Source organism: Diabrotica undecimpunctata, chromosome 4, assembly GCF_040954645.1.
Source record: "Diabrotica undecimpunctata isolate CICGRU chromosome 4, icDiaUnde3, whole genome shotgun sequence".
NCBI classification, from domain to species: domain Eukaryota; kingdom Metazoa; phylum Arthropoda; class Insecta; order Coleoptera; family Chrysomelidae; genus Diabrotica; species Diabrotica undecimpunctata.
In genome coordinates, this window is record NC_092806.1 from 123,527,187 (window position 1) to 123,541,813 (window position 14,627).

The 14,627-nt window shown below is 32.0% G+C and overlaps 1 protein-coding gene across 1 annotated transcript in view; it reads left to right on the plus strand.

Moving 5' to 3' along the window:
* The window catches only part of LOC140439954 (B-cell receptor CD22-like), a 509,793-nt gene extending 501,540 nt beyond the window's left edge, over positions 1-8,253 (plus strand). Inside the window, exon 6 of the mRNA XM_072530150.1 lies at positions 7,779-8,253. Within this exon, the coding sequence (XP_072386251.1) occupies positions 7,779-7,861 (83 nt within the window). The 3' untranslated portion in view covers positions 7,862-8,253. The remainder of the gene's footprint in view (positions 1-7,778) is intronic.
* Positions 8,254-14,627: the final 6,374 nt, after the last annotated feature.

Consider the following 14,627-nt stretch of genomic DNA (forward strand, 5'->3'; position numbering starts at 1 on the left):
TATTTGCTTCTAATAAATCAATGAAAACAATTAATATTTTAGTTGTTTTTAAAAGCGTTCGAAGTTTCTACATAGATAATCAGAGCTAGGACCTGATGTGTGCAGCTGCGGTTTGATTGAAATCCTGCTTATTTCACAGGTATATGTTTACTAGTTATAAAATAACAATGATTTTTGCTCTTTTTGATTGATGGGAGGGAAATATTTTCCGTCTAAAAAATGTCGGAGAAAAACTTTGCAGTGATTGCCAGTATATCTGCCACTGAACTTTAGAAAACCATCATAAATACCATTAAAGCCAGTGGTTTTTTTTTAATTTCATTAAAAATTTCCGTGATTTGTTTATAAGTAAAAGGGCTAAAATACTCTCTTTCAAGTTTGTGTTTCAAGTTTTGTTTGCTCTTGAGTGAGTCATTATGTGGAACGTCACTTGATTTGGTGTTGCTAGATTGGTTGGAAGGTCAGATGGGTTACTTTCTCTCAGATTTAATAGCAATTACCAGGCTTCTTTACTCAAGTTTTTGAAATCTATATTTTCAAATGTCTCAGTCCATTTCTTGCGCCTAGCGGTATCAATGTTGTGGAAAAATTTGCCTATAATTTCCTGTTGCCGTCTTAACAGAATTTTTTATAAAGCTTTTAGCTCTTCTTAGACTATCCAGAAATATACTCCCTACGGTACTCTCTAGGAATCGCTAATTTTACTTGGGAAATTACTTAGAAAACAGGACTATTGCTGTATATATCTCTTGTAGTTTACGCTTTCTTGTGGTATTCAACCTAAGTAACTATTAATATTACTAGATAAAGAATGCCAGTTTGCCTTCCTGAAGTTCCATCTGGTGCGTAGAAATGATCTTATAATTGAAATGCTCATGTCGATCTTGATCAAGATGGTGCTGGATATGAGTAAAATCGGACAAGATTTTCCTTGATGCTGGTAGAGGTTGGCCTCTGCCGTCAGTGGTAAAAAAAAATGATCAAGGTTATACTTCCTCTTTCAACCTGCAGATCTGAAAATGCCTCTCTCATTGGCATCAAATAGTAGGTGAATACCATGTTTTTCTGACCACTTTAAAAGGAACAAGCCATTTTTATCATTGTCAGAGTACTTCCACATCTCATTGTGACAGTTAAAATCGTCTACTTATATGAGTGTGTGTTCGTAGGGATTATTCAAGTATTCCAATATTCCAATCGTTCGGGAGGGATTCTTGTGGCTACATTTTTTTTATAAGCTGCTGTAATGCCATTATGGTATTCTGGCCACCTTTTTTATATAGTTCAGTTGGGAGATTATCTACTGGGTGATGTGTTTCTGGCTAGTTTTTAACTGCATATTTAACTTCAAGAATCTCTTCCCTGTAGTTTGTTCCTCTTACCTTATCTCTTTCGTCTTCCAGGTTTTCTTCTTCTTCCTCTATAATAAGTGCCTGGTTAAAGTATTCCACCCATTCATTCAATACATCATTCCTTGTGTTAATAGGTCGCCATTCTTACTTCTGGATTGTCTTGTGGTTGCCTTAAATTCTTTTCTGTTGACGTTAACTTTCTTATAGAATGTTCTGAATTCTTTCTCTCTGTTGAGGTTTTCTTTATATTTAAGTTCCGTATTTAAGTGGTTTCATTTTCTTTTGTTCTCACATACTTTTAATAACTTTTAAACCTGTGATTTATTCCTTCTAGAAAATGTTGTGTAAGATTTTCTGTTGTTTTTTTTTTTCTATTTTTTTAAAATTAACCAGCATGTACGTATAGTATTCTACTACAGCCACAAACCAGCTTTATACAACAAGAACAGAATAGTCAGGCAGATACAGAGACAGGAAAAAGACATACAGATACACAAATATTAGAAAGACAATGACATGATTTAAAAATCTATCAGATCCTTAATATTTTCATCTAATGTAAACTAAAATAAGAGGAATAAAATAGTGTTATTTACTAATTTAAATATAGATTAGTAAATAACATATACGTTGATTTTAAAGTTTCGAATTTCACTTCAAAAATACAAAAAAAATTCACAAAAAAATCGCTACATAGTTCCAACAATAACACTGAGATGAAAATTCCAGCTTTATCCAAAGAAATAACGAAAATTATAACTAACCAGAAAAAGAGCTCCAAAAACTTTTTTTAAGAATGCAGCCAGCTATGAGTAAATGCTCGACATTGGTTATTAAAGTGTTAGTGACACAGTATTAGCTTTCTATTATATTATTACAATACATTCCTCTCTTTTTTAGTAGCTTTCAGTTTTATAGAAAATTAATGATTCTAGGTTGAGAAGTATCAAAAAATAATAAAAGTGCACGAAAATATATACAAATTTAACTATTATAATATATTTATACGTATCCAGTATTATTTGACGAGTCACCTTTGGTGGAACTGCTTTCGAAAAGGGATAAAAAGAAATTCAAGAATAAATGGGGAAGGAATGAATCGCAACCGGAAAAAAAGGCGTCAATTTTCTGGAGTAGAAATGGATGCGCTCACCATTATTGAGTTATTTACTATTTCGAAGGGTAGTCGTTATCATAATCTTTTCTTTAGATGAAATAAAATCGTGATATAATTGAGGAGCCGTGACGGAAAAAAATACGTCAGGAGATTGTTGTATCCTGTGAAAAAATGATAAAAGGCAGTTGTTAGTTGAAAATTCGATAAATTTAACGTGGGAAAGGTTTATTCTGTATATTTCATAGATATATATACAAAATTTCACATAATTATAATATGTATTATAAACATAAGATTATTAAATAAAAATACAGGACGATTCTTTTGTAGCTCTAATTAGGCATTTTAGAAGCGAAATAAGGTGAAAGTTTAAGAGATTTGGCAATATTTTTTTGCTACAGATATTTTAAAAAGTAGTAGTATACACTTAGAGTAATAAAATTCTATGACACAGCTAGTAACAGAATAGCTAGACCAATTGAAGGGGTTAGAATACAAAGGGTATAAGTACTAATTCCAATATATTGAGTAAACTGGCTTTAAACTTAATTTGCTACAGTAAAATCTACAGTTAAAAAACGATAAAAAAGGTAAATATAAGACAAATTGAAAAAAAAAGGAAGATAGTTAAGATTTGATTTCACATATAGTCCGTCTGTGTATCAGCTTATACGTATTTCGGCCTAATATGCCTCTTCAGAACGACTTTCACAGTCGTTCTGAACGTGAAAATAAATCTATTCTGTCTTAGGAAGCAACTCTAACATGGCTTCGAATGGACGCAAATAGCGACATCTGATATAAAATCCGTAAACTAATTTTCGAAATCAAATTCAGATTTCTGCTTTAATCTGTGCCTTCTAAAAATTGCAAGGCAAAACAGACGTTGATAAAGATGTTATTAGAGACATGGGGAATCTAAAATTTGCATTCCACAACATATCTCCTCAACTAAACAAAAATCCTTAGCGAATTGGTTTCTAGTACTCGCTATTTGCGTCCATTCGAAGCCATGTTAAAGTTGCTTCCTAAGACTTCTTCTTCTTCTTCAAGTGCCATCTCCGCGGCGGAGGTCGGCAATCATCATAGCTATTCGGACTTTTGAGACGGCTGCTTTGAAAAGTTCATTTGATGTACATCCGTACCACTCTCTCAGGTTGCGCAGCCATGACATTCTACGCCTCCCTATGCTTCTCTTTCCTTGGATCTTTCCCTGCTGAATCATCCCTAAGACAGAATAGATTTATTTTCACGTTCAGAGCGACAGTGAAATCCGTTCTGAAGAGGCCTATTTGGCCGAAATACGTATAAGCGGATACACAGACGCACTATACGTGAAATCAAATCTTAACTGTCTTTTCCTTTTTATTCCAATTTACTCTGTACGAGTACTAGAAACCAATTCGCTAAGGATTTTTGCTTAGTTAAGGAGATATGTTGTGGAATGCAAATTTTAGATTCTCCATGTCTCTAATAACATCTTTATCAACGTCTGTTTTGCCTTGCAATTCTTAGAAGGTACAGAAAAAAGTAAAAATCTGAATTTGGTTTTGAAAATTAGTTTATGGATGTTATAAGACAAATTATATATTTTGTCATTAGTATTTTAAAAATTTAAAGCTTTTTTCCATAAAAAATGAAAAAAAGTTACTTGTACCCGTTGTATTCCAGCATTTTTTCAGCATTAGTAACAGGTGGAAAGAAAACATCTATAGGGTATTATATACTTTATTCACATAATAACACATATTTTACTATACATTCTCATAATTAGAGTCAATTATGGCACTATCATCCATATTATTGTGTGAATCTGATTCATGCGCTACCCTGGAAGTTGAAGCTGTCACATTATCGGAGTTTCGACTTGAAGACTCTCTTACTTTCGTCGCTTTCTTTTTGTTGCTTATGAGGCAGATCCTTGTACAATTTATGATAGACAGGTGGTATATAGTTTAGTAATGTTTGGAGATCCTCTTACTTTGCTGTGGTAATCATTATCTCGTCGGTATTTGTGGACAATATAATATCTAATTTAAGGGAAAGTCGACCTCTTGGTAAAACGGATGCCCATTTAGAAAACGGAAAGTCCTCTTGAAGAGAATCTTTAAATTGAAATGAAAATATTGCAGCATCTTTAGAATAATAAAAGTAGTTTATCTCTCTAAAATGTAGAGGCTTGTTTTTTTCACATCTAGTTTTGGATTGTTTATTAGAGTATTTAATTTTTGGAATGTAAAAAACATTTGTTAAGTCATTTCATGCACAACAAAACACCTTGCAGATGTTTTTATAATGAAAGTCCAATGTTGTGGGATAAATACTTGTGGATTTTTTTTAACTTGTTCAATAAGAGCAAATGAATGATCACATTCCATATACGTGTGTCCAGGTTCTAAAAATTTGTGGTGGATTTCCTCTAAGTGAGTAGCTTGTAGAAGAAACATGAACAACTTGCTTATGTATTTATTTTTATTTTGCCCGCCACAGGAATCACTGTAGGCAATAATTTTTGTTACGGTTGGTGTTAGAGACTTGATGAACTGTAGAAGACACGATCCTATTGCCTGTGACCCTCTCGAAGCAATATTTTCAGACCACGTAAACACAAAAATTATATGTCCACAACTGCCTCAAATAAAACACCTTAGATGTTGTAATCAGAGGAGTGGGCAAAGTTTGTTGCAGATCAAAACATACAACTAATGTATCTGCTAAAGATATGTAGGTATATATGTCTATTGTTTTTGTTTCACAGGTTAGCTCAGCTTTACGGTGGTGGACAAATAGTTGAACCTTAGTTTCAGCGACATTCCTTTGATTTGTTGAGTGTTTAGTAATATTTTGGTACTTATCACATCTGGAACAGGTATCAGAATGTGGTCTATGAAATCGTAAATTAAAATGGTTATTGAACACATATCTGTAATAAGATAACGTGACTGTGGGCCTATTATCTTCAACGCAAATCTCTTTGTATAGATTATACATACACTGTACTTTTTAAAGACAAATACCTTGAAGCGGCGTTGTCTTTCCTAGAAATGTTGACTTCTGTATCTCGGAAATTTGTTGATGTGAAGAGTAAGCAATTTTGTGTCGTTTTCACTGATCTTTCTGTTACTTGGTCCTTTACCTCTCTTTACGATCTGGTTCAACTATTCCAAGGTTACTGGTTTTTTTTGCATACAAATGTAAATATTTTGTTGGAAATGTCAAACATTTTTAAAAAATATGGCTTGCACACTCGTTTTTGCAGCAAAAAAATTTGTGTACTAAAACCCTTGCTTATGTTTCTGTTCATTTTTCTTTTTGCGACACTTACATTTTTTTATACACGACGACAAGAATGATGTCTGATGGTCGTACGATGGCAGTTCATAAAACGTATTAAATAATTGCTGTCTTTCATTTTGAGATAGATTTTCTGTACATTTATAACGGCATTGATATGGATACGCGACTAAAGATTTGGCCTTGCGTAATTTTCTAGATTTTTTAGAAGATAGACTACTTATGGATGATATTGCCTTATTTGTTGTAGAGTTGGCTTCATTACTATAACCACTTTCACTATTACAAATAAATCTTATTTGAACTTTGAATAATCCCTTTAATCTATGTAACTTTTAAAGAACTTTTATATAGTTGTTGATCTTTCCTTTAAAAGAAGGTTACTGTATATAGCACTAAGATTTTCAAACGTCTTCTATTTTGTTTAAGGTGTTTTGTGTAGTTTTAATTAAACACATTTCTAGAAACAGTCTTTTGTTGTAATTTCATTTCCTTCCCAATACTTCTGCTTGATTACAGTTAGGCGTGTGGCCCATTGTAATAGAATGTTCACTTAATGCACAGGCTTGTACTTTATTCAGATTAATGTCACTCTTGTGCGATGTTATTCTTCCGGACAAATTTATGGACGTTTCTCCAATATATATTATATTACAATTATTACAGGGTAGAGAGTATACTACATTGAAGCTTTCTTTAATATTTAAGGGTGTTTTAAGTGTGGTGTGTAATTTCGATATTGTTTTTATATTTCTGGTTCCAATTTTGATATTAGGTACTTCTCTAAATTGTCATAGTGCTCTATGACATCTCGTGACGTATGTAAATATAGGTTCATTATTATTGAAGACTAGTGCCCTTTTAGTAATCGCCTTGTTTGTTCTTTTCACCTTAATATATTCTTTATATCCTTCCCTTTCGTTTAACGTATCACACGCTCTAATCGGACCAATAACAAATGAGATATGATGTAATACACTCTAAGCAATGTTGTAATGTGTGTTTTTTCTACCTCAACATATTCGATACCCCCTCTCCTTCTCAAGGATGTATCGTATTTGACGAACTATTCTACGCCCACCAAAAAACGCTCAAAAAATGGGCAGAATGATCTTTAGTTTTTTTATGGGATTTTACATGGGAAATGAAGCAGTAACGGTATGGCAGCGTTTTTACAGATATAGATTTTACCTAATTTCATTTCATTTTACTTAATTTTATTTAATTATTATTTAATTTTACGTAATTCTGTTTAATTTGAGTTAATTTTATTTAATTCAATTTATCTTGACGTTTGATAAACGTCATTTTATTTTTATAGTAAGTGTATGTTTATCTTAACTAATGACATATAATAAATATATATTTTATTATACGTCATTGATTTTACCGTACAATTACAGTAACCTATATTTTTAGCAATTTTGCGAAAAATTTACTTGTTGTAAAGTAGTAAAATTTCTGATTACCAATATTTGAATAATCGATTTGTAGAATGAGTTAGCAATAAATTAACCGTATCGTTTCAAAAACAAAATCTGATGTATCATACTAAAATGTAAAATATTGGTAATTCAGATTTTTTTCGTAGGGGGCGTCATTACCTTACTGTACAACCGGTGTAACTCTGCATCATAGCCTTTTATATAGATAGATATGCAGTTTATTTAAATTTGTTTAATTCGTTTAAAATCGAATTAATGTAAAATAAATTTGTTAAAACCTTCAAACTGTTACCTTAACGGATTTATGAAAAAACTACGGAGTTGCCATTTCTATGTATTTAAACGTGACCTTTTTTAAACATAATAAAGAATCTATTATCTCTGGACGTAAGATTTAAAATATGACCGCACGTCCACAAATGCTCTTAAACTTTGATATATTATGCCAACCCCGTTTCCGAAGATCGTCGATTTTAAGGAACATTCTATTATATTCTGCGTGACGTGGTTCTTGTTACTATGTACGATGTCGTTTGCCTTTGATTTATTTATAATCCCTTTTTTTTTCAGGAATTTCCGTTAGTCCTCAAAAGATGTTTGTCATTCTGCACACGTTCATCATCCTTCTACTCCTTCGGCATACACCAGGTTAGAAAATGTTTCTATTTCCTGAATTGGAGCTGCGCCAGAGATTTGTGTTTAAAACTTTTTAATGTTCGGTAAGAGATATTTCGCCAATTTTATTTGAAAAATCACAATAGTGGATTGGATTAGTGTAACAGAAGACTATAACCTACAAGTATTTGTCAAATATTTGTGATAAATGTGAGAATATAAGTCCGAATATGCAATAAAACAGAGACATTGGACTTAAATGTGGATGTTACTTGGATTATGTGTAGTTTTGTAGCGATTCTTAAATTTAAAAGCAGGTCAACGATGTCGTTGTGCCAAATTATATTATTTATGTTTGTAAACTAGAGTTTTATGATGAAAAATGTCTGTTTTTAGTTTTGCTAATAAATTTTAAAAGGGTCGTTTCCTATTTGCTATTCGTTTTATTATATTTTTTATCATCCATGGTATTAATTTAGGTATCCTTATTGGTAAGTAAACTCTAATATTTTAAATCCATATGTGTATTGTAATCTTCATTTATCTCTTTAAAATTAAAAAAATAGATAGCTGTATAAATATGTGGGAAATGGTACCACCAATATATTAATAAATCAATCAGGAAATCCTAAGAATAAAACTCTAAAAATTTTGTAAAATCCATCAACGGACAATAATTAAAACCATACGAAAATTTAAAAATATGTAAAGTCTGTATATGTTTTTTTTTACTGCACCTACAAAATATATATGTAAATTTGTAGTAGTGTATGACAAATAAAGTACTTGAATTAGTCTATTCGCTCCATGCGTAACCATGGTAGGGGTATCTTGAAACGATGCCCGCGTGCGTAGCGGGGAAATATGACAAAATTGGACATAACTTTTTAAAAATGGGTGCAAATACATGTTGCGTATTGAAACTTTTGACTCACACAAACCTTCGGTACCGAAAAGCATCCAAGAAGGACTGGAAATAATTATATTCCCCTTTTTATTTGTTTATTTGTTTATTTACGATTATAATCTGGTCATACGTGACCAATAAACAATTTTATTCTATCCTAAATTACTAGAATTGAAATCAGGAGTTTAGCACATATATTTTCACAAATTAATAATACAGAATTAATGCAATTATTTATTGAACATATTGTAAATTAGTTAATGTCAAAATAGGAATATAATTTAGTAAACCTATGTGGTTTTCCTAATGTAATTTCCCCTTCTTTTCGTGGTCGAGTCTGTGTTTTGTGCACAAAAAAAATCGCCCGAAAAGACCGTTAGGCGTAGATATGCAGTGTGTTCCAAGGAAAATTTGAGCACCCCCCCCCCCCCCAGAAACTCAGAAACTAAGAGTGTTCTCAAAATTTAAGAAAACACGTCAATTTCTATAATTTTTATTGGGAGAAGAACGACTTTTCGTGCAAAATTCTCAAATGTAACCCCCTAGTGCCCCGCATAAACCCCTATTTTTTTTAATAGCGAGTGTGGTCGAGTGGCACATTAATTGGAGGGCAACTTTTTTCTCCACACGACACTCTATTTTTTTTAATCTACATAATAACTTTATGTTATGCGCCACCCAGAGAGATATAATATACTCCATTTAATAATACAAGGCAAGGTAGACGGAAGAAGAGGGGCCAGGTCGAAGAAAAACATCATGGTTTAGAGATTGGTTTAACAGATCCTCTGCATCTCTTTTCCGAGCTGCCGTCAACAAAATTACTATAGCCAATTTGATAGCCAACGCTCGATAATCGAGCTCGGCACATGAAGAAAAAGAAGTAATAACTTTAAAGATAATTTTGTATTTAATTAATTTATTGACTGCCAAATAAATGGCGTATCCAAAGGCGCATATTTTAAAGATATTACAAAATAATATCAATTTTAAAGGTTTTTTCTTCACTTTTACGGTATCACTTATAGTGCTAAAGACACATTAAACTAGTGGTCTGTAAGAAAGTGTATATATCGTGTGTAGGAAGTGAAATCTCTAAAAAATCGACATGGAAGAAGTTTCACCGAAGCCTCCAGATAAAGGGAAATTTTATATAAAATTAGGAGAAGATAGGATGATGGAAGTTGAAGAATTAAAAGAAAATAGCAACATCAGCAACAGGTAATCCAAATTTAAATAAAGTTATATATCTAAGATTAAATAATGGATATAGATTAGGAGACAATGCACCATATATAGTACATATGGACAATAAAAACGGTAATATCGGCAAATTACACAGGATAGGCACGGCTCGATTAATTTTACGTTCAGTAGGTACCTGAAATTGAAAATAATATCACACAATTTACGGTAGTTGGTAGGAATAAAATTAAGGTAGAACTCTATAATTTTGCTAGTGCTAATAAATTAATTGAATCTGAAAATTTAAAAAACAAACAGTACGAGGCATATATATTCCAAAGTTTTATACTCAAAATAAAGGAGTTATAACATGAGGAAAAAGACAGTTAAGATTTGATTTTACGTAAAGGGCGTCTGTGTATCCGCTTATACGTATTTCACCCTAATAGGGATCATCAGAGACGACTATTCACAGTCGCTCTGAAAGTGAAAATAAATCTTTTCTGTCTTAGAAAGCAACTCTAACATGGCTTCTTATAGACGCAAATAGCGACATCTAATAATAAAATCCGTAAACTAATTTTCGAAACCAAATTCAGATTTTTACTTTAATCGAGTATCAATTTGGTTTTGAAATTTGGTGTTTCCGGTTTTTTATAATTACATTGTGCAGAAAATAAATAATTTTGGCTTTTAAGACAAAAGCTTTTACAATGATCTAGGTTTTACGAAAAATTTCATAAAAATCGATAAAAGCTTTATCCCTGTCAATCAGATTGTTTGATTTAATATTAGTAAAGAACTTGAAACCCATTTCGAGAATATCGCTTTTTTCTAGATGACCGATAATAAGTGAAAAACTCTGTTAATTAATTGGCATCTCCGTCAGGAAAAGTGGAAACAATTAACAAAATGCGTGGAAGAATTCCCTTATATTGTTATTCGACGTGGGATTAGGCGTTCAGTACAATAGAGAGTTCTTTTGGGTCCTTTTAGAAAGGGAAACTCTGGGATTTTCCTTGTTTAATCTACTTCAGACCGCTCAAAGAAAACTTCTTAAGACATTCTCCTCAGCTTTTAGATCTCGCTATTGTCATAATCATTTTAGAATTGGTTTTGGTAAATAATTCCGGTGAAAGTGGATTTTTAAAGAAAGAGTAAATTCTAAACAGAAAAACAGGGCGGGTTTAGGCTAATATTGTTTATTTAGCCGTTTTCTCCAAACAGAATAAAAATTTATATTAATAGAAATAAAAAAAGCTTTTTGAATTGTGATATTTATGTATGTAAGATTTAATATTTTCTTTTATCTATCTATTACAGATAACGTTAAACGTTAAAATATTGTTCCAGCCAGCCAGTTTCCAAGCAAATACAAGTAGATTTGGAAATGTTGTGTAGCTATGTTGATGTGTTTATGACTTGTGCGTGCTACAGTGTCATCTGCAGATGCGTTAATTACGTTATTTGAAGTTGGTAGATCAGACGCGTATAATAAATGGGATGCATTTGGGATATTTCTCCATTTAGAATAAATTAGAATAGAATAGAATAGAAATATGCTTTATTGTCACTGAAAATTATACAATTTTATGGACAAAGCTTAGAAAAAGTCAGGAAAATAACAATAACAATTTAAAATTTACTGAAATTACATAAATCGTTAATATCACAAAATAAAAGATAATAAAAAAGCAATCCATTGCAAAATTTAAATAATTTGCAAATTACATTATAAAATCTTACGAACTAATAAGTTTAGGTTGCTACATGTAATACCCAGATATACAGTGTGTCCGTAAAGTATGGAATAAATTCGATATTTCCTAAATCAAAAGCCTTTTTAAAAAAATCCAAAACACGTCGATTTTTAAATTTAATGTTCTACATTTTACAATAAAATTTCATTATACAAGGTGATACACATTACAGTGATGACGTTATCGGCTCTTTTTTAAATGTACACCCTGTATTTTAGGACATTTTTTAGATTGATAAAAATGAGCTGATTACAAAAAAAAGTATAATACTCGGGTCTAATGGATATAATTTGAAAAATATGCGCTTAGAAAATAAATTATTTATTATCAATTGCAAAAAAGTAGCCTACTTCTAGTTTTTGGTAAACTGTAATTATTTTTAGTATATATATAATAACGGATTTATTACGGCTGTCGCCGCTTCTCCGCCCCCAATTTCCATCTTTTTCTGTCATATGCAGTTGCCTCTTCTAAGTCTCTTGCCGCCATTGCTTCATCAATATCGTTGCGCCAACTTCTCCGTGGTCGTCCTCTCTTTCTTCTTTCAGGAGGGATCCATTCCAGTACTCTCCTAGGCCATCTGTACTCTGGCATTCTTTTAACATGTCCGAACCAGATTGATTGTTTTCTTTCTATGTCATCATTGATATTTCTCTCCATTTTCATTTCGTTTCTTATTTGTTCGTTTCTAACTCTCTCCAGTTTCGATCTACCGCAGCTTCGTCTCAGATAATCCATTTCTGTCGTCATAAGTTTGTTTCTATTAGCTTTGGTGACGTCCCATACTTCCGAACCGTAAAGTGTAATACTTTGGACTATACTACCGTAAATGTGTTTTTTGGTTTCTCGTCGAATTGTTTTTTGCCAGAGAAGAGAGTTTAAGGCACGGGTCGCTGCTCTGCCCTTGTTTATTCTTTCCCTGATTTCATCTGCGCTATTTCCCTTCTTGTTGAAAATGACCCCCAAATATTTGCAGGATTATTTTTAGTAACATCCAATAACAATTAAGTAGTATAATAATTGTATTAATTCGTAAATGTTCTGTATTATTGCTTAAAATTAATTTTAAGTAGAAATGAATTTAAGTGTAAAGCAAAGAATTGAAATAGTCATGATGATTGAGTATGGAGACAAATCGCGAACTCAGATGGAAGTGTGTAATTTATTTAATGATCAATATCCAGAAATACCCATCACACAGTCAACAGTAAGTAAGATTAAAAAGAAATTTCGAGAAACTGGTACCGTTGAAAATGCACGCAAATCAGGTCGTCTCTCTGTAAATTATGTTACAACATTAGATGTTCTACTTGCTTTTGAAGAAGATGCGCACACTTCTGTTCGTAAGGTTAATAGTGATCTCAATGTTTGCAAAATAACGGTACACAAAGTATGCAAAAGTAAGTAAAGTAAGTAAAATGCACAGTTGTACAGGAATTAAACGAGGATGATCCAGATAAAACAATACAATTTTGCGAAATAATGATGTATAACAGCCACCGAAACCCTCTCTTGGTACAAAATATTATTTTTTCTGATGAGGCTACATTCACATTAAACGGCGAGGTCAACCGTCAGAATTGTAGATACTGGGCAAAAGAAAACTCCAACTGGATGCGGGAACATCATACACAATACCCGCAAAAGGTAAACGTATGGGCTGGCATTGTAAGAAATAAAATCATTGGACCCTACTATTTCGAAGGTAATTTAAACGGGTCAGCATTCCTTCAGTTTTTAAGTTGGAGTTTTATTCTTGGAGGTTTTGATAAAAGTTTATGGTTTCAACAGGATGGTGCGCCTCCGCATTATGCTTTAGATGTTCGAAGGTACCTAAACGAAATTTTTCCGAACAGGTGGATTGGAAGACGTGGACATATTGAATGGCCAGCGAGATCGCCAGACCTCAATCCTTTGGATTATTTTATGTGAAGTCATTTAAAGAATGTTGTTTATACAACGAAACCTGCAAATATTGGAGACTTAAAAACAAGAATTCGTAAAGAAATAAATAATATTTCTCAAGAAAGCGTAAACAAGGTTCTACAAGAATTTGTACAACGTTTGGGTTACTGTCAATTAGAACAAGGGCTACAATTCGAACATTTAAGATTAAGTCATGTATTAGTTACGGTTACTTTCAAGTTATTTATTATAATTTATTTATAATTTATTAATATTATTAATCAATAAAAATTAATTTTCGAAGCGCATATCTTTCAAATTATATTCGTTAGACCCCCAGTATTAAACTTTTTTGGAATCAGCTCATTTTTTCGATCTAAAAATTTCCTAAAATACAGGGTGTTACATTTAAAAAAAGAGCCGACGACGTCATCACTGTAATGTGTATCACCTTGTATAATGAAATTTTATTGTAAAATGTAGAACATTAAATTTAAAAATTAACATATTTTAGATTTTTTTAAAAAGGCTTTTCATTTAGGAAATATCGAATTTATTCCATGTAACAATAAAACACTGAAAACTTTGTTTTCAAAACTTCCACAAAATTTATTTTAAACTCTTATCACTACAGCTGTTTCGTTGTAGCTGTTACGTTGACTCTTAAATGCATCACGACCCTCACCCATGTATACCTTACCCACAATGAGGAAATATATAGGACTAAAACAAAAAAATACCTAGGGATACACCTAGACCACACCTTGTGTTGAAAGAAACACATCAGCAAAAAAAGAAAAAAAAACCAATACAAGTAAGAGATAAAGAAATCAATTGGTTAATTGGAAAAAACTCTAAGCTGTCAATAAATAATAAAATTTTAATTTATAAAACAGTTATCAAACCAATACGAACATATGACATAGAGTTGTGAGGCAGTAGTAAATCCAATATTACTATAATGGAAAGATGTCAATCAAAAATCTTAAGAGCAATTGTTGATGCACCCTGTTGACGTAACCAACCAAAGAGTCTATAAGGATCCCA